Raw genomic sequence first — 20,541 nt, forward strand, 5'->3', positions numbered from 1 at the left:
GGGGGGGGGGGGGAGGGAGTGGGCGGGAGAGAGAGAGAAAGGGGGCGGCCAGGGCTACAGCGGGGTGCTGCCACGCGGCCCCTCCCGCCGCGCCATGCCGCCTGCCGGGAGGGCTCCGCTCCGGTCGACGGGGAGGGAAGGATGAGGACTGCCCTGCCGGGCTTGCTGCAGTGCGCTCCCGTCCTCCACGCCACTGCCCCCTACAGGGCGGCCAGAGCGGAACAAAAAAACAAAAAAAAAAGCGGCAGTGCCAACCTAGGATTGGGCGGAATGCCGCCTCGTTCAATCTGCCGCCCCAAGCACCAGCTTGCTCGGCTGGTGCCTGGAGCCGGCCCTGCTTGGAAACCTGGAATGAGCTAGACTATTTTTCCACATAAATTCATATTTTCATTGTTTTACTTGATGACACATACAGATTTAACTACCCCCCCCCCCCAAATGCCAGAATTTAAACTATAAATATAATTACATACTGACTTTGATTCAGGAAGTAGTCTAGACGGCTCTGTACAAGCCTGCAGAAGTATGAATTGAACTCCCTGTGCCACATTCTTACTTAACTTATCAAGTTAAATTGGGTTTAAATGTAAAAGTACACTAGGGGTGCAAATAACTAGGCATGCTATTTATACTGCCTCTATATCACAGAATCAGAGAAATCTGGGCTGGAGGGGACCTTGAGAGGTCATCTAGCCCATCCCCCTACAATGAGGCAGGACAAATGTTTGTCTAACCTGTTCTTAAGGGGATTCCACAACCTCCCTTGGAAACCCATTCCTGTACTGTACTATCCTTACTGTTAGAAAGTTTTTCTTAATATCTAACTAGATTTCCTGTCCTGCAGATTAATCCCATTAGTTCTTGCCCTACTTTCAGTGGACATGGAGAACATTTGATTAATCACTGTCCTCTTAACAGCTCTTAACATATTTAAAAACGTATCAGGTCCTCCTTTACCTCCCTTCCCCCCAGTCTTCTTTACTCAAGACTAAACATGATCATTTTTTTTAAACCTTTCCTCATAGATCATGTTTTCTAAGCCTTTTATCATTTTTGTCGATCTCCTCTGGATTCTTTCCAAGTTGTCCACATCTTTCTTGAAGTGTGGCACCCAAAATTGGACACAGTACTCTAGCTGAGATCTCACCAGTGCTAGGTAGAGCAGAACAATTACCTGCTGTGTCTTGTATATGACATATACCCCAGAATGACATTAGCCTTTTTCGCAACTGCATCCCATTGTTGACTCATACTTAATATATGATCCATTATAACCCCCAATCCTTTTCAGCAATACTACTGCCAGCGGTGGCACTAGGCCTAAGCAATTGCTTAGGGCCCCAAGCAACTCAAGGGCCTCCGATTTAATATAACACTCAATATATTGTTCATCTTATTTAATGTAGAGTTTTTACAAATGTATTTGTATGTGTTGTGTTGGTAGTATTTTTATATTGGCGAGATTATATATCAGAACATTTTGTGTTTATAAAAACAACCAGGAGTCTGGTGGCACCTTAAAGACTAACAGATTTATTTGGGCATAAGCTTTCGTGGGTAAAAACCTCACTTCTTCAGATGCACAGAGTGAAAGTTACAGATGCAGGCATTGTGTTTATATTCATCTGAACTACTATACTTCTAATCCGACTAGCACAAAAGATTCATCACTGTTAGAGGCTGGAGGGATCCAGCTCCCAGCCCCCGCAGGGTTGTTCCATACAGAATTTTCCTGGCTTTGGGCAGTCTAGTTTTAAATGTCACATGTGATTGGGAATCTCTCAAGAGGGCTGGGTGATGCTCATGGCTTTCATGGCCATGCTGGGTGCTCACTGTTTTGCAGAGCTGGGGCAGAGGAAGGCTCCGATTCCGGATCAGAGCTTGGGGGAACAGGGGAATGGGAGGTGCCAGTGGCTAGCACCGGGCGCAGAGCCCCCGCAGTGGGATGGGGGGTGCTTTGGCCCCCCTCAGGACAGCATTCCCAGGCAGGCACAGCCTCTGCCCCTGCGCTCCCGCCCAACTCCCCCACTCCTTTCCTGGGAGAAGGTGCTTCCTTCCAACCCGGCAGCCAGACAACCCAGGGCAGGAAACGCAGGACGGATGCAACTGTGCAAACAAAGCTGAGCCCCAGGGATGCACTCGGCTTCCTCTCCGCCCCCTCCCCAGCGCCAGCTGTTTGCGCAGCGCAGCCAGGGGCCCCTCCCGCCGGCCGGGTCCTTACCTGGAGATGGCTCACGATGCAATAGGGCTCGGGCCTGTGGAGCCCGCACGTGGAGCTGGCGAACAGCTGCGAGGCGCGGCCGATCAGCAGGTCGCCGGTGGCCGGGTAGCAACTGCCCTCGGCGCACCCGTAGCTGTACTCGGGCTCCTGAGCCAGGGCGGCGGCCCACAGCCCTGCACGGAGGAAGGCAGAGCTGGTGAGGCAGGCAGCGAGGCCGGGCAGGGCGCAGCCGGTCCCGGGTGCGAGGAGCGCGGACACCCCGGGGCCGACGCTTGCGGGGGGGAGGGGGGGATTTTCCCATATGATGGGGGGAGGCAGAGGAGACCCCCCCCCGCCGCTCCGTCGTCCAGCCCAGCGCGCCCCCCAGGTGAGCTGCCTGCACCGCGCCAGGAACCCACAGCCCCAGCTGTCTGCGCGGGAGGCAACGCTGGTCCTAACCTGGCCGGGCTGCCTGGCCCGGAGCAACTGCAGGGACGTGCCCATAGAGGCCAAGGGCAGCTGGCGGGGGTGGGGCAGGAACTTGCCAGCCGAAGCAAGTTGGGCTCTGGGCGACCAAGCCCGCTGGGCTCAGCCCAGCTAGGGAGACCCTCGGGTCCGGGATCCCAACCCCCGGCTGGGCTGAGCGAGACAGGCCGATCTGACGAAGCTGCGCCCGCTATTGCCCTGGGGGACAGAAGGCAAACAGGGGCCGTGCGAATTACCTAGGAGAGCGCCAAGGTACGCCTGGAGCCAGCCCATCTCCTCGCGCGCGCCGGGAAGGGAGGCAGGAGAAAGCGCCGCCCGGCTTCGCCTTATGTGCCTGCAAAGGAGACGATGAGCTCCGAAGGAGACGGTCCCTGGCTGTGTCGCGTCCAACAGGAAACCGGCGTGTCCGCTCTCCTCACCCCCAGCGCCTGGCTCCTCCAGCCCCGAGCCCAGCACTGCCCCGGAGAGAAGAAACTTTCAGCCGGAGAGGGACTGGGAGGCGCCTCCACGCAGGCGCTGAAGGTGGGTGGGGGCTGCAGCCCCGGACCCAGGAGAGCTGCTGCTGCAGCTCCAGTGGGTTCCACAGCAGCTCCACTCGTCGCCTTTGTTTCTGCCCACAACGCTAAATCGTGCTAGTTGTTTACAAAGCGTAGAGTTCCTTCAGGCTATTGCAAATGTTTGCAGCGCTGCGCTTGGCCATGCTCCTCAGTTGGGCCATGTCTGCGCTGGGGAAATGGACAAGGTTAGACACCCTGATAGCTCACCCGCCTTAACTAACGTTGTTAAAGGCAATTTAACACCTAGTATAGACAGGGTCAAGGTGTGTTGCACCATGTGATAGTGGATCATAGTTAACCCTTCAGCTAACACGTTTTTAAACATAACTGCCTTGGTCATCACAAAGGGCAATCAGCGCATTCATTCATCCAACGTTTTCTGTCATGATCCATATTCCCAAGGTAATCATGACCTTGGGGGCAACAGATACCCACTGCTATGGGCTGCTGGTGGAGTTGTGGCCTGGCTGCTGGATGGGGCCTGTGTGGATGGGATATGTATAGTCTGACTGGGGAAGGGAGAGCTACCATTGACTTGACCATATACATTTGTAAGAGGTGAGTCATGGAAAGGTGCTGAAGCTCCCAAACACTCATGGGCAACAATTTCCCTGTTAACCCTAAAAGGGAGGATAAGCAGAGAGAGGCTACCTTAATTTTTATTGCTATTGAGGGTAAAATTCATCTTCATAAAGTTCACACAATTATTAAAAGGTGAAATAGGGTTAAATATATGGAAAGTTCTAGTCTTTGATTTGTTTTGAGGAGGTGGGTCTATTTTTCCTTAGCTGGACATATAAAGTGGTACTGTTAGATAGTTTTAGGTCTCAAATTTTGTGTGTGTGTGTTTTAAAGGTTTTACAAAGCCTGATATTAATACAAATGTTTTCATGAAATAATTCAGTGAAAATAGGGTTTGTGTATGTGTTGGACTGAATTGTTCCCCTGCAGATTGTGATCCAAATGTTGCAGCATATGAGCACTGGGAAGAGAAACTGACCAGTCTGTTTTCATTGTCAAAGCTAAGTGTAATGAAGAAAAACAAACAATATAAATGGTGAAAGTTAGAAGTTTTCAGTTTCAATAATCTAAGGCATTATTAGTAACACAGGAAAAGAATTTTTAAATACTATTTTTAACCCAGAAGTAAAACTTTAAAGGATAAAACAAGATGAACTGAATAGATTGTTTCATTCTGTGATCTGTGTGTGTCTGCTCACGCACACATGAGCAACCAGTGGAGGCTTAAGGTCCTCCTCACTACAAACAGTGCTGTATAAAGGGATCTAGTTATTACACAGTTGTCCCTCAACCCAATTGCAAGATGATTCCATTTTAGTCCTGTCCACTCTGCAACTCCAGCTATGGTTTTGTAACCAGTTGCAAGTAACTCAGTTTACTTTATGTCTATACAGCAGCTTTTCTGTCATCACAGCTGTGTGTTTGCATTCATTCATTCATTCATTGCAGCCATTAGTGATTATCTTCAAAAACTCATGGAAGATGGGAGAGATTCCAGGGGACTGGAAGAGGGAAAATATAGTGCCAATCTATAAAACCCAGGGAATTACAGATCTAGTCAGTTTAATTTTAGTACCCGGAAAGATAATGGAGCAAATAATTAAGCTATCAATTTGCAAACACAAAGAAGATAGTAAGTAACAGTCAACATAGGTTTGTCAAGAACAAATCATGTCAACCAACCTAATAGCTTTCTTTGACAGGGTAACAAGCCTTGTGTTTGGGTGGAAGTATAAACATGGTATATCTTGACTTTAGTAAGGCTTTTGATACTGTCTTACATGACCTTCTCATAAAAAAACTAGGGAAATATAACCTAGATGGAGCTACTATAACAAGGGTGGGCAAACTTTTTGCCCCGAGGGCCACGTTGGGGAATAGAAATTGTATGGCGGGCCATGAATGCTCACAAAATTGGGGTTGGGGTGCAGGAGGGGTGTGTGGGCTGGGACCAAGGGGTTCGGAGGGCGGGAGGGGGATCAGGGCTGGGGAAGGGGTGTGGGCTCTGGGGGTGTGTGCGGGCTCTGGGGTGGGGCTGGGGATGAGAGGTTTGGGATGCAGGAAGGTGCTCTGGGCTGGGATTTAGGGGTTTGGAGAGCAGGAGGAGGATCAGGGCTGGGTCAGGGGGTTGGGGCATGGGGAGAGGCTCTGGGGTGCAGGTTCCGAGCAGCACTTACCTCAAGCAGCTCCCGGAAGCAGCGGCATGTCCCTTCTCAGGCTCCTACGCGGAGGCACAGCCAGGTGGCTCTGCACGCTGCACTATCCGGACGCACCGCCCCTGCAGTTCTCATTGGACCGCTGGAGGGGGCCATTGGAGTGCGTAGGAGGTGAAGCGGGGCCATGCTGTGGCTTCCAGGAGCCGCATGGTGTGGCCCCCGACCCTGCTGCCTGTCTGGAGCGGGTCCGAGCTGCGTGGTCCAGCCCCTGACCCAGCGCCCCAGCCGGAGCGGGGCCGAGTCTCTGGTGTGGCTTGCGGGCTGGCTTAAAACAGCTTGTGGGCCAGATTTGCCCAACCCTGTACTATAAGGTGGGTGGATAACTGGTTGGAAAACCTTTCCTGGAGAGTAGTTATCAGTGGTTCACAGTCAAGCTTGAAGGGCATATCGAGTGGGGTCCCACAGGGATCTGTCGTGGGTCCGGTTCTGTTCAATATCTTCATAAATTATTTAGATAAAGGCATAGAGAGTACAGTTATAAAGATTGCAGATGATACCAAACTGGGAGGGGTTGCAAGTGCTTTGGAGGATAGGATTACAATTCAAAATGATCTGGACAAACTGGAGAAAATGGTCTGAAGTAAATAGGATGAAATTCAATAAGGACAAATGCATGTACTCCACTTCGGAAGGAACAATCAGTTGCACACATACTAAATGGGAAATGACTGCCTAGGAAGGAGTACTGTGGAAAGGGATCTGGGTGTTATAGTGGATCACAAGCTAAATATGAGTCAACAATGTAGTACTGTTGCAAAAGAAGCAAACATAATTCTGGGATGTATTAGCAGGAGTGTTGTAAGCAAGACAGGAAATAATTCTTCCACTCCACGCTGATAAGGATCAGCTGGAGAACTGTGTCCAGTTCTAAGTGCCACATTTCAGGAAAGGTGTGGACAAATTGGAGAAAGCCCAGAGGTGAGCAACAAAAATGAATAAATGACTAGAAAACATGATCTTTGAGGAAAGATTGAAAATATTGCGTTTGTTTAGTCTGTAGAAGAGAAGACTAAGGGAGGGGATATGATAACAGTTTTCAAGTACATGAAAGGTTGTTACAAGGAGGAGGGTGAAAAATTGTTCTCGTTAACTTCTGATGATAGGACAAGAAGCAATGGGCTTAAATTGCATCAAAGGTGGTTTAAGTTGGACATTAGGAAAAACGTCCTAAGTGCCAGGGTAGTTAAGCACTGGAACAAATTGCCTAGGAAGGTTGTGGAATCTCCATCATTGAAGGTTTTTAAGAACAGGTTAGACAAACACCTGTCAGGAATGGTCTAGTTATTATGTAGTTCTGTCTTGAGTGCAGGTGATTTGACTAGATGACCAGGTGAGGTCCCTTCCCATCCTACACTTCTATGATTCTGCTTAACCATTACTTGAGTATATTCTGGGAAGGCAGCTGTAAGATTTTAGGGTGGAATCCAGACCAATGAGAGATTCTGTCACCACCTGCCCTTTGGGTGCCTTAAAATGCTCTACTGCTGTGGCTCACAGTCCAGCCCCCAACAGCATGCAGACAAACATGCAGTTCCCTGAGCCCCTCTGTGCTGTGCAGCCCTAGTTCAGTGCTCTGACCCCAGCAACCCCACTGTGTTCTCCACCAACCTTGGTTACTACTTACCCCAACACCCCTCCCTCCCCAGTCCCAAATTTCCCCAAGATCCTCTGCCCTGAAATGTCCAGCCCTCTCCCAGAACACTCAGAGAATTAATAAGGTTTGTTGCTCCTTTAAAGAGACAAAAGCACAACTTATCACTTTAACTGGAGTTAACGATCACTTCAATTCAAACACAGCATGAGGTTGGCTTAGACTAAAAGTAAAACAGGTTTATTAACAAAAAGAGAGAGGTTTTAAGTTTGTTCAAATACAAGGTATAAAGACAAAACGATCACAAGCAAATAAAAGTAAAAATATTTTCTAATGGCTAAGACCTAATTTAACAAGCTACAGTCTTTGTTCAAGGAAGATTTCTTAACAAATTTTTAATCTTTGCCATCTTCTCTGAGTCAGGACCTTCCACAGATGTACAAGGGGCTTGTTTCACTTGTCTTCCTAGGTGAAAGATCTTTGCCTAAGCTGGTTTCTCACCTATATTCAGTTCCCAGAGACTTCAACCCCCTTCGCTGAAGGACCAATCTTTCTCTGGCCCCTTGTGTCTGTCCAGTGATGGATGTCAAGATGGTTTCTTCTCTCTCCTTATATCTTCCTAAACTCACGGTTTTGTCCCCAGACTCAGGATGACCTTTTGCTGTTCTTCTCTTCCTGTGGACTTCTCATCCCCTTGCTGATTCGGATGTAAATGGGGATTCCATTGTTTTTCGTCATATCTTGCTTAATTTCATTGCAGAGAGGTAGATAGCTGCCTTCCCTCTTGTCTGGGGGGAAAAACTTGTGTTTGGTCACAGACTTTAAAGCATAATATAAGTGAGTATTCATAATTCCTTATATAGTGTTAATACATACATTTTGCAATGACATTAATCATCAATGTCTCATTAGCTTTCATAAAAGATCTTACCTGGCATACTTTTATAGTACAGTAATATTGTATACCGTTAGTTGATTCAATTATTTATCATTTGAAGTTCAGACCCCCTGTCTTTACAGTTCAGTAAACTCACAACTTCTGGGAAAAGATGCCATGCAGTCTGGTGAAGACTTCATGCTGGTTCCTTCCCCCCACTAGTGACAGTTGAGTTGTTACCTCCTCCCCTTGTCAGTTTGATGGCTTTGTTTACCTTTTATGTAAATGCACCTTCATTGTCTCTGCCTGATGACTAGGATGGTCAGCCAAACAAATACACATTCCACTGTTTAGGGCAGACTGGCCTTATGCATTACTTGCCCGACACATTTTAAGAACATAATTCTAGCACATATCCATAACTCTTTGTACATGCTCTGTACATACACCACACAAGAATATCAATGATCTATTAGTTTTCCAATAATATTACTTGCCACCTTTTGGGTCTATATCATGACAACAGTGTAGTGAGTCTGGCGGGCCTGACAAGAATTGCTGACACAGAGTAAGTGAACTACAGATGGACTGTGTCACAGTATCCCATAGTGCCTCAGCAACAGCTGTCTGTGCCAAGACCTCTGTGTATTTTGATTTTGTTCCCCCTTGTCCCTTCTGCCTAGATTTATGGGAAGAAGAGGCTGTTCTGCAGCTAACAACGTTCAGCTATTTAGACAATGTCCAGCAAGAGACAGTGCTGGGAATTTTAAACCAGCCCACATCTTCTGGGTGAAGGAGCCAGGTACACGCTCTGGGGCAGAGTCCCCAGAGATCAGGCACACCAAATGGCACCCTCATGGTGGAGGGAATTTGCACCATGGGATGGATGTCTGACCGCTTACTAGTTAACATTAGCATGGCTGGAATGGTCAATGCAATAAAATACCAGTGTGCATGACTGCTGACAGGAACTGAACCACGTCCCAGATGAGGCAGTTTACTGCACAGTTAATATTCACCAGTTAGTAACCAATTATTAAGCATATGCTGTGGGGACAGAAATCATGTGTTTAACCAGCCATGCCCCTAACTCTTTAGCAGCACTGTAAAAAGTTGGTGTGTGTGGATGGGGCCTCTGAATGTCCACGAGGATCTTACTCATGTATCAGCACATGTCTAAGGTCTCATCTACCAAATGGAAGCATGCTGCAGCTGGCTTCTCAGTCACAGTTCTACTTGAAGTGCAGTCTGTCCCTAAGGCTGTTTCTCATTAGTGGTGAATACTGAAACTGAGCACTTCTGCATGCAGAATTCTCCTTTCTTCTCCTGGACTCTGTGGGGGCAGGAGGGGATGTGGGTGAGACAGAATTTGCTGGGAGAGTGGAGCAGTTTGTTATTGTAATGGTAGCTTTCCTACCTCATCATCAATCACTGGGAAGGAACGGGGGAGGGGATTGAGCAGCTGAGAGGGGCAAACAGTCACTTCTCAACTCCTACTCCTCTTCTTCTGACCTAATTATTAAACTCCCTGGGCTCCAGAAAGGGGCACATATGGGCTTAATCATTAGGCAACAAAGTTAGCTTAGTGCTGAGAGGAAAGTTTTACTAGTAAATAGATACCGGTAAGCTGGCCTGAAAGATGAAAATATTTGCCTCCTGCTGTGGTTGCTGCTTTCTGGAAACTGTGCAAACAGCGAGAGGAAACATTTAGGCTGAAAGCAGAGCATAATTGTGGACTGGTAATTCAAAGAGTTACTTATTGAATATGGCCCCAGTCCTGGAAAGGCTTACACAGATGCCCAACTTTCTGCTCATGAGAAATCAGTGAGACTGCTCACATGGAGAAAGGTTACAAACATGCTGTGATGCTGGTTGTTGGCATCCTTTCATCTGCGAGAGACGGTGGGAATTGCAGCCTATGATGTAGATGGTTGCAATGTCTCATGTGACTGAATAGTCCAATCCGAAATTTGCATGATCTTTGGCAGTTATTGCAAATGTATGTATCTTGGTTTGGAGCTTCTTGCTTCCTATGGCTCTTTTCTCTTCAAGCTGTAGGAGCCAGCTTCTGTCATGGACTTTGATACCCTGGTGGAAACGATGGCGCCACTTGTTATAATCACTTGCCAAGATTTTCCCTGGTCAGGATCAATTTCAAATTCCTTCATATCTTGCTTGCATGTGTCTTTATAGAGAAGCTTGCGACATCCTGTTGTTCTTGTTACCTCTGATAGCTCCCTGTATATCATGTCCTTGGGTATGCATCCGTCTTCCAACCTACTCAGATGGCCCAGCCAGCGCAGTCATCTTAGCTTGAGCAGGGCTGTCACACTTGGTAAATTTGCCTTTCAAAGAACCTCTGCGTTGGTGACTTTATCCTGCCATTTGGTGTTGAGTATGCGGCATAAACAACGTAGGTGGAAGCTGTTTAACCTTTTCTCCTGATGAGCATAAGTTGTCCATGTTTTCCCCACCATACATGAGAGTTCTGCTTGGTGCACTAGCATTTTGGTCTTGATGGTGAGCTTTGAGTTGTTCCATGCTTTTTTAGTTAGTCTGCTAAAGGTGGTGGCAGCCTTTCCAATGCGATCATTTACTTCTTCATCCAGTGAGAGATTGGTGATCACTGTAGAACCTAAATAGTTGAATTTTTGGACTACTTCTATCTGGTTTGCATTTAAGGTGATTGAAGGATCTTGTGGAACCCCCTGTCCTAATACAACCATTTTCTTGATGCTGATGGTGAGAGCAAATGCCTGACAGGCACTTGAAAAGCGGTCTATGAGTTCTTGTAGTAGATCTTCATTGTGGGCTATGAGGGCAGTATCATCAGTGAATAGACGTTCCCTGATTAGCACCTCTTTTACTTTGGTCTTTGACTTAAGTCAGGACAGGTTGAAGAGTTTCCCATCTGATCTTGTGTGGAGATACACTCCATCTTTCATGTCCTTAAACGCATAGTTCAAGAGTATCAAGAAGATTCCAAAGAGTGTAGGAGCAAGAACACATCCTTGCTTTGCTCTGCTTTTCATCTCAAAGCTGTCTGAAGTGGACTCGTCAAATTGGACAGTTGCTCTCATGTTTTGTGGAATGAACATATAAGACTTAACAGGGTTGGTGGGCATCCTATCTTTTCAAATATTGCAAATAGACCTGCTCTGCTGACTGTGCTGAATGCTTTGGTTAGGGCCACAAAGGTGATGTATAATGGTAGGTTTTGCTCTCTGCATTTTTCTTGGAGTTGAAGCAGAGAAAATATCATGTCTATAGTTGATCTTCCAGCCCTGAATCTGCACTGTGATTCGGAGTAGATATGATTCGCCAACTGTTGTAGGTGCACTAAGATGACTTTTGCAAAAGCTTTTCCTGCTACACTTGGTAGCGAGATACCCCTGTATTTGTTGCAGTCACCCTTTTCGCCTTTATTTTTATACAAAGTGATGTTGTTTGCATCACACATCTCTTGTGGTACCTCACTCTCTTCCAGCATTTAAGTAGCAGCTGATGAAGATATGGTAATAGGCTGCCTTTCCCGCACTTGAGGATTTCCACTGGGATGCCATCTTTTCCAGGAGCCTTGCCACTTGAGAGCAAATCAATGGCCTAGCTTAGCTCTTCTACAGTGGGCTCCACATCTAGCTCTGGCATGACTGTAGAGCTGGTATTTGGTCCAGTGATTCGCTGGTGATGTTTCTTTCTTGTGCATATAGCTCTGAATAGTACTGGCTATTGGATGCTAAGCTAACTTCATTCTTCTGGGGGATTCTCTTTACTTTCTCGCTTTTCTGCCCACCATTTTCACTGCACCCCCTAAAGAGGTTTAACATAGTCCTATCCAACTTCCTTATGCCATACATACTCTTCCTTACAGCTTAGCAAGAACAATATGGCAACTATCACACTGCTCATACTCAATCCAGTTGACAATTTCTCCTCTCCCTCCACCTTCTAGAAGCTTGAAAATCGGACTTTCAAAGCCAGGAGTGGACTAGCATTTTTATATTCATTCTTAATTTTATGTAAACAGTTTTAGTTAAAATATAGTTGGCCATTTTCAAAGCTAAAAGAAAGTTGAGCGCCTTTTCTCTAGAATTAGAGAGAGATGTATTTATGTAAACAGCTGAAATTGGCAGTGTTTTCCAACTACAAGAGTTGATTGATTTTGTTATAGCACTTTTTAAAAAAGTGATAAAAATGTAAAACACTAAACCAGAAATTATTTGCATACCAACATTAAGATGCCTTTGTTGGCATTAATCAAAGTTGTAGTTTGGCTCCATCATTTTCACAATGAAAGCTATTACACTGTTAATACATATTGTGCACTGCCTTGGAGCACATTTGTGTTGAATAATAAGAATATCTCTACAATCTCATCTATTCCAGTAATTCCCCCACCCTACTACCTCAGCTCTCATGGCCATAAAGCTACAACTCTGGAATTTTCTCTTTTATGGATCAAAATGCTGCTTGCCGTTAGATAAGGAATGTTTCACACAACACCCCAGCATTAGAACATGTAATGTAAAGGGCCTTTTATTACTGCAGAAAATTCTGAATTCTGTAAATGCTGGTGTGGTTGCAAGAGCCTGGGGTTCATTTTAACACTCAGCGCTGATCTTTGCACATGGCAGTAGCCATACAGGTCCTTCAGAAAAACTGAACAAAGTAGATAATGGGATATCCTTTATTGGACAAGGGAGGTGAGAGTTAACGGTAGTAATTTTACCCAAGTTAGAACCATTGTTACTCCATAGAGAAGACAGAAATATAGAGGAGTTTGAAATACTGCCTGATAATACCAAGCACTGAGACTGGAATTTTCAAATCCTAGGATTTAGAGGCCTAACTCCCTCCAGCTCCTTTGAATATCCCAGCCTGATGCTTTCTCTTTCCTGTGCTTTGCCTTAGTCACGCCTGTACCAAAAAAAAAAAAAAAAAAAATCACATCTTTGTGTCTTATATTATAACATTCTTCTTATGTTCTTGTTGAAAAAAGCAAGTCTTAGCATGTTAAATCTGATTTTCCTGAAATACTGTATCAATGGAGATATTAGGAACCACGGAACACAGATTTTCAAAACTTCATAGTCCTTTATATTCACTATTTAATAATAAATATTCTCAAAATGGTTTTTGTTGCACTAATGAAAAATGTGGGCAATTTCCAATGGCAAAACTAATACCTCTCAGTGTTCATGAATAGTAACCAAACAAGTTGTAGCTTATAGAGGTATTGATTTCAAATTCCGCTAAGATTGTTCTTTCATTGCACAGTTAGTACTTTTTTAAAACACTGATTCAGTTGTAGATTAATTAGAGCTAAACTGGTCTTTCCCATCTTCAATCAGAGCTTCAAGATGTGGGTTTATGAATCCCAGGAGTGGGTTGAGTTAACCCTCAGTATCTTGTTTGACCATTTAATTGCCACACCCTTTGTGATATAGGGCCCTGCTCCATAAACACTATGGGCAGGTGCATACTACAAACTTGCATCGGCATAGGCACCGCTGTAGCTCTTCTGGTGAAGATGCTCTAAGTCAGTGGTTCCCAAACTGGGGTTCGTGAACCCCTGGGGGTTCGCAAAATGTTACAGGGGGTTCTTGGGAAAAAATTCTCTAATGGCGGTCAGAGATGTCCCTAGGGATCCTGGGCAGCATGGGGCCAGCAGCCTGGAGACCCTGGACTTCCAAGAGCTAAGCAGATCAAAGCAAGCATTGCTATCACACTGAGGAGATTTAAACGTCAAGACTCCTTATAAGAAATGGAAAGGGAGGTGGATATTTTTTGCTGTTTTTAAAATTATATAGGCAGCTAGTATTGTTTTTAAAATTATTATGAACAATTTTAAGCTTTGTTGTAACGTGCATTGTTTGCCTGGACTGCTCAAGACCTGAATGCTTGTGTAGGAGGAACTCTTTGAGTTGGCTTCTTAAATGCCTTCATGCTGTTTCACATCTGAAACATAGGAGCCTTGTCTTATAACAGGCTTATTCAAAGTGATACAAGCTACAAAAGTGAGATCTTGGAAGAGTGTTGCCGTTTTCATAATGCAATAAAAATACTGTAATGATAACTAATAATTAATAACAAATAGTGTGTAATAAGCATGTCATAAAAACAAATTTTATATTTCCAAGATCACTGCTTTTATAATTTATACTCAGGTAAAGGAGAAAATCCCTGGAAATATTCATTTTTAGGAGGGGGTTCGCGAGACTTGACATTTTAGTGAAAGGGGTTCACAGGTTGTTAAAGTTTGGGAACCACTGCTCTAAGCTGATGGTAGAGAACTCTCCTGTTGGCTTAATAACTCCACCTCAACGAGAGGGGGTAGCTACATCAGTGGGAGACACTCTCCCGCCAACATAGCGCCATCTACACGGGGGTTAGATCAGTATAACTATGTCACTCAGGGGTGTGGATTTTTTACATTCCTGAGCAATGTAGTTATACTGAAGTAAGTGTGTAGTGTAGACCTGGCCCACCAAACGTAAGTGCTCACTAGGACTGCTCTGGTAGTAATCACTATGCCGGGTAGTGTTTGCAGAATCAGGTGCATCATTGGTTTTTATAGCTATGACATCTTTATTATACTGCACTGTAACGTGGCTTTTTTCATGTGGATTAGATAAATTATATTACACGAGCTTTTGATCAAAACATTTCTTTAACCAAAGTTAGTGAATTTACAACTTATTCTAGTCACATTGGGAAGACTGGATTTAAACATCTGTATACAGCCACCTAGTGTGGGAGAGGAAAATTGCAACCCATCACCTATGTCCTTTAATGGTCCGATGCTACATGAGGATACCTTCTGTGAACAAAGAGGCCGCATGCTTCACTAGGCTGAGCAAGGCTTGCTCCTCCCAGCTTTGTCCCAGCGAAGGTGACTGGATTTTTGAAGTGAATCCTGGGACCCCTGTCATGGGGGGACAGGGGTGGTGGTGAAGGTACGTAGGGGACAGTTCTGCTTAGCATCCAGAGGGTGTGCATGGGAGGATGACAAAGAAAAAGGTGCCTTTTCTTCAGCCATGCAAACTCTCCATCCTCACACTTCTCAGTTTCCATACCACCCTGTACAATTTGTCACTACACACACCAGAGGGCCACTGGGAGGACTCTCACAGGCGTGAGTGGAAGTTCATCGAAAGGCCTGGTGGTGATGGTAGGTTGTCAACAGGTGAAAAACTTGGTAGGGAATAGCCCTTGTGGTGCACGTGTCCTTTGAGCCTGTTACCTATGTCACTGGCTGAGTTACATTCAGATTCTCCCTTTTTCATCAAGAGGAGCTATTGGGCTTACTGCTGGGCGTGTCTGTAAGAGTCAGCATGAAAAACAGCCCCTGCTAACTTCTTCAAGTATTTTATTAACAGGTTTTTTCCTAGTGCCATGTAAATTAAACTGGACTAAAAACCAACAGAAAATTGGATGATTCCATGTATCTAAGTACTGTACACGGCACTGGCTTAGCAGAATACAGCCATTCAATTCTGAAAAGTTCAGAAAATGGTAAAAAGAGAGGCTTGAGCCAATTTCCATTGCCATTTGAGACAGGATGTTTTACCAGGTCCTAACTTTTGCATGTAGCGTATTTGTTTTCTTGCTCAGTAATGTCATTTTTTATGGCTATTACTTGATCCTCTAGTTGCTTTAGTTGATCAGCCTTATCTTGTTTAGTCTGATTCAGATCTTGGAGCTTCTTTGCCAAATCTGAAAGAAGAAAGTAACATTTAATGATGCATTTATTGTTGTGCAAGTAAAACTGTGGATAAAACACACGTGTTTTCTCCAGGGGATTCCCTGGAGAAATGTGTGTTGCCGCTAAAACTATTTGATAAGAACACGTGTGTTTTATCCGCAGATTACAACAGCCTTCAAGATGTTTATTTTTCCAAGTGTGCTTTTATTGTTAGCCATTGTGAGTAAGGCTTTGTCTACGCTACACAGCTCTTAGCGACACAGCTGTGCCACTACAGCCATGCCGTTAAAAGGCACACCGTGTAGTCACTATTTGTCGGCAGGAGAGAGCTCTCCTGCCGACAAAAAACTTCCACCCCACACGAACGGCATTAGCTTTATTGGCAGGACAGTGCTTCTGCTGACAAAGCGCTGGCGCTTTTCCTCGACAAAACTTTTGTCTTTTTCGGGTGGGATGTGTGTGTTTTTTTTAACACCTCTGAACAACAAAAGTTTTGTCAGTCACTTGCCAGTGTAGACATAGCCTTAGTCTGTGGAGACCTTGTTTTGGTCAGCTGGTTTCAGTGGCAATGACTCAAATGAACTGAGCACTCAGCAGTGTAAATAAAGGCTCACAGTCTGGCTCCAAATAACTCATGCTACTCTCCTTCATGGGAGTTTTATGCAGGTAATTCCACTGGCTTCTACACACTTACTCCAGATTTACACAAGGGTTGTTCAGAGGCCCCCAGTCCTTATCATGAAAACACGTGCATTGACAATGAATCAAAACTGCATTTCTTCATGATGTGCAGTCCTAAGATCCCCATCATCATCGTTTCGGGGCCTTTGGACTGGGGAATGCTCGGAGACAACAGAACAGGGGGTTATTTTTCTTCAGTGGCTTTTCTCAAGGTTTATTTCCTCTTGTGCTCCCCTTCCTACCCCCCATTAACATCCAAAAGAATTTACTCCCATGCTGGCATTTGCTGTTTGGTTATTTTTATAGGTCGCTCAGCCTGGTAGGAACAAGCCCGGTACTGGTCCCAGTGCTGCTTTCTTTGAAATCAGTGATAAAACTTCCATACGTGTCAATGGATGCAGGATTGGGCCCATTCAGTAGACTGCTGCTATGTACTTTGATCGTTTGCTAGTGATATTACTGTGATTTACTATTGACACACAGACTGTGACTCTAATAAAAGTAAAAACAATGAGGAGTCCTTGTGGCACTCTAAGGTGCCACAAGAACTCCTCGTTGTTTTTGCTGATACAGACTAACACGGCTACCACTCTGAAACCTGTCTAATAAAAGTGAAAAGCCTAATGCTCAAACAGCATCCCACCAGCATGTCCCAGCCACTCGGTGTTTGCATTCAGTTGTGCTTTACAGATGTGCACAGAATCCCATCAGGACACAAAGGGCTTGATCTTACAAGGTGCCGAATATCCTCACTTCCCATTGGCTCCACTGGTGCTTGTTGTATTCCACCCCTCACCACCCATCCCAAATTTTCACCACTTGAATAACTTTTCCCCATTCCCCAGGCAAACCTGCTGATTCCAATGGGAACCAAAGGTGCCCAGTACTGGGCAGGATTGTGCTTTAGGATTGTTGCGACCAGTGTGTTTTTAAATCAATTCGGTTAAATCATTGCAGAACCCCGTGTGGATGCTCTTACTCTGATGTAAGCTTGGCTTATAGCAGCTTGTGTTAGAAAATGTACAGGCACAGCTAAACCAAGGTAACCAGTTTGAAACTTTGCACCAGTTTAACTACGTTGGTTTTTAAACCGATTGTAGGTAAGGTAGTGCACTGTGTATGTGTAGACAAGGCCTTCAGGTTATATTTCCGTCTTTCAGCATTTTCATATGTATTTCACTGCTGGGCATGGAAATGAAAGTGGGACACCTGTTATTCTTTTGATTTTTTCTTCAGTCTCTTCAGCCAGTTTCTCTGCTGCTTCTTTCAGCTTCTTCAGTTTCTCTAATGTTTCTCTTGGAAGCCCTTTTATTTTTACTTTTTCTTGCAGAATGGTGTATTTTCTCTTAAGGTTTGCAAATTCCTGCAACAACAACAAAAACAAACAAACCCCACTTTATTTTGTGTAACGATGTGTCCTGTAATTTATTTGACCTGCGAAGAAAGCAGAGATTTTTCTACCTCATTTACCACTCCTCTCTGAATCACACATTATGTCTTTCATTCTTTTTAATCTAAAACTCACCCAGGATAAATATGCATTGGATGAAGCCCTAAAAATGCAAAATCCAGCAGAAATCAAAATAAAAACAATCTTGTCTGTTGAACAATCCAAAATAAAGAGAGGATGGAGCTGGATAATAAACATAATTTAAGCAGGATTTTAAAAGATTGTGTTATTCCTAGTTTATTTCCCTTTATTGGTTTTGTGTTTGCTTCCATTTTAGACACAAGGCTCAATTCAGTTTTAATGAACTAGGCATAGCATAATTTTTACAAATTTGGTTTAATAATATTTACTTTCTGGCTCCATGCCTACTTGGTTTTGGTTACTGCGAAGGTTGCAATTTGATTTCTGCTGGAATTCATGTAGTGTAGTGGCTCATTCAGTGCATACTTTGGCTTTTGATCTGTGCCTGTTTGTTATCCATACACAGAATTCTGGAAAATTTCTACCTAGCTCAGTGGGTACTTAAGAATTTGAGCTATATTTAGCATTAAGGGGAAAACACAAAACAGTTTTCTCTGAACTCAAGTGTGTTAAATGCAAGGGACAAGATTGTGATACCTTCACTCACAATGAGTAGTATCTTGCCCCAGGATGTAATGTACTATTCAATGGGAGTAAGGATATCACAGTCTGGCCCAAGATTTGTGTTTGTTTAAATTGATGTAAGTAAACAGGACTATTGTTTGCTGGATAAGTTAAAATGGGAAGGAAACGCTTCTGATTCTGTGCAACTCTAAACTGGATGGCATAATGGAAAATTTAAATAAATCTTGGAAGGTGCATATATGCATATTTACACTACACTTTTCATTCAAAAACAGCGAAAAACATGTGGGAAGGGCAGCGATTTTCTTTCTTGAATACGTGACAGAAATACATTACTTTATCTGTGTCCATAGCTTGATTTTGTGCCTGTTCTGCATCTGCTTTTGCATTTGCAGCCTGGTTCCCATTCATCAGCATTTTCCTCTGCAGCATGGCAATTTCATCTTCCAGCTCAGACTGTTTTTCTGAAAAGTCCTTTAGTTCATCACTTGTCTTATTCACTTGATTCTCAGCCTATAGGAAAACAACCAGAAGGCCATACTCCCTTTATGCAATGTATAACTAACCTGCAAAACTCACCACTGAAGGATATTAAGGCAAACAGATTAACAAGTCCCCTTTAAAGTGGAACTGGTGCCATGTCTGGGCCAAAACCTTTTCACATTTACACTGGTCTAAATTTGCAGTATCTTTGAGATCTTTGCATCGCAATCTAGGTTTTAAAAACAGGCTGTAATTTAAGTGAATTGCAAGAATCATAACATCACACAATAAATGGATTAAAAAGCTACAATCATTGGCTACATTGTACATAAAGATACCTGTGAGATTTTTGTCTTAATTTCTTGTATCTCTCCATTTAACCTTATGAAGGTGTCTTTGGTTTGTCCTTTTGTGCTTTCAGCTTCCTTCAGGTTATTTATCATTTCATCAAGAGGTGGCAGAGTTTTTGCTGCTTCCCTAAAATAAAAGTAAATAGTTGTATAATATTGTAATGTGTAAATCTAGTAAAAGGCATATTCTCAAATCCCTTTATACCCCCAAACCCAGAAATGCATTACTAGTCCCCTGGTTCCTTGAGCCCAGCATTCACCAGCTCTTCCAAAAATCTAGAATTGCTGGTCCCAATGGGATGGGAAAGCAACCCATCAAAAAGAGAAATCAACGTAGACTTGAAAATTAAGTTTGGGGTGTGATGCGGCAGGCTGGCTGATGCTACGCTATCGTTCAGGAGGCCAAGGAGCTGAATACATTTTCCTCCTCCCCACATTCCTACTCTGGTTCCATATCACCATTCAAACCTCCCAATGAACGAGGTCCCAAATGAAGTGAAGAGCTTCCTCGGATTGACAATTCTGCTTGGCTAGTTCAGCAGGCAGAGCAGTCAAGAGCTAGCAGAGATGTAGACCCAGATCCTCAAAGGTTTTTAGGAGCCAAACTTCCATCAATGGGAGTTAGGTGTCTAAATACATGAGAGGATCTGGGCTGTAGCCTTTGATGGTTTACATAGCTTTGTGTGGTGAGAAAGGTGTCAGACCATTACCATTGGAGGGAGGCCCCAGTGCAAATGAAAAGTAGGAACATGCTGTAATGAAAGCCCTGAACTTATCTGCTGTGTAGCCCTTCCACCTGCTGGCTGGCATACTGAGTGACCTCACTAATGAATTTGCCTTTGGTACGTGCACTGCAATTTCATTTAGATTTATCACATCAGTAAGAGAATATTCTACTCACTCAGCTTGTTTTGCTTCCACCAGAAGTTTTTGGGCATCTTTCCTTTGGTTATTTAACTTGTTCACATTTATTTCATAGTGTGTTACAAGGTTCCTGATTTTATCAAGCATATTTGTTAGCTCTTGTGGAGTCCTTGGAAGGTTTACATCTAGAACATGCTTTGCAACCTTCTCTATGTCTTCTGGAGGTGCACTTCCATCTTTAACAAATAGAGTATAGAACATAATAAGATCTACCTTTCTACACAGTGAAATTTAAACATTAGTACAATGTCATGTATGCTGAGTTATGTTGGCTAATAAAGTTGACAAACACAGTAAGGAGGGGTCAAGCAATTCTTTCTCCCCTTTTTTTTAGTGTAATGTTATATTTCAAGGTGCTGCTAATCTGTTGTCAGAGCAGGATAAAAATGGATTT

General features: G+C 44.2%; 2 protein-coding genes across 2 annotated transcripts in view; both read right to left on the bottom strand.

The window, feature by feature from the left end:
- The window catches only part of LAMB1 (laminin subunit beta 1), an 80,391-nt gene extending 77,094 nt beyond the window's left edge, over nucleotides 1-3,297 (bottom strand). Inside the window, exons 1-2 of the mRNA XM_026648907.2 lie at nucleotides 2,923-3,297; nucleotides 2,222-2,394 (exon numbers count right to left, since the gene is read on the bottom strand). Coding sequence (XP_026504692.1) covers nucleotides 2,222-2,394; nucleotides 2,923-2,959 — 210 coding nt within the window. The 5' untranslated portion in view covers nucleotides 2,960-3,297. The remainder of the gene's footprint in view (nucleotides 1-2,221; nucleotides 2,395-2,922) is intronic.
- A 12,227-nt stretch (nucleotides 3,298-15,524) lies between these two features.
- Nucleotides 15,525-20,541, bottom strand: part of LAMB4 (laminin subunit beta 4) — an 83,877-nt gene continuing 78,860 nt past the window's right edge. Inside the window, exons 31-35 of the mRNA XM_029910831.1 lie at nucleotides 20,125-20,323; nucleotides 19,212-19,350; nucleotides 18,727-18,903; nucleotides 17,544-17,697; nucleotides 15,525-15,664 (exon numbers count right to left, since the gene is read on the bottom strand). Of these exons, the coding sequence (XP_029766691.1) occupies nucleotides 15,525-15,664; nucleotides 17,544-17,697; nucleotides 18,727-18,903; nucleotides 19,212-19,350; nucleotides 20,125-20,323 (809 nt within the window). The remainder of the gene's footprint in view (nucleotides 15,665-17,543; nucleotides 17,698-18,726; nucleotides 18,904-19,211; nucleotides 19,351-20,124; nucleotides 20,324-20,541) is intronic.

This window comes from Terrapene carolina, unplaced genomic scaffold, assembly GCF_002925995.2.
Source record: "Terrapene carolina triunguis isolate 2854851 unplaced genomic scaffold, T_m_triunguis-2.0 Scaffold68, whole genome shotgun sequence".
NCBI classification, from domain to species: domain Eukaryota; kingdom Metazoa; phylum Chordata; order Testudines; family Emydidae; genus Terrapene; species Terrapene triunguis.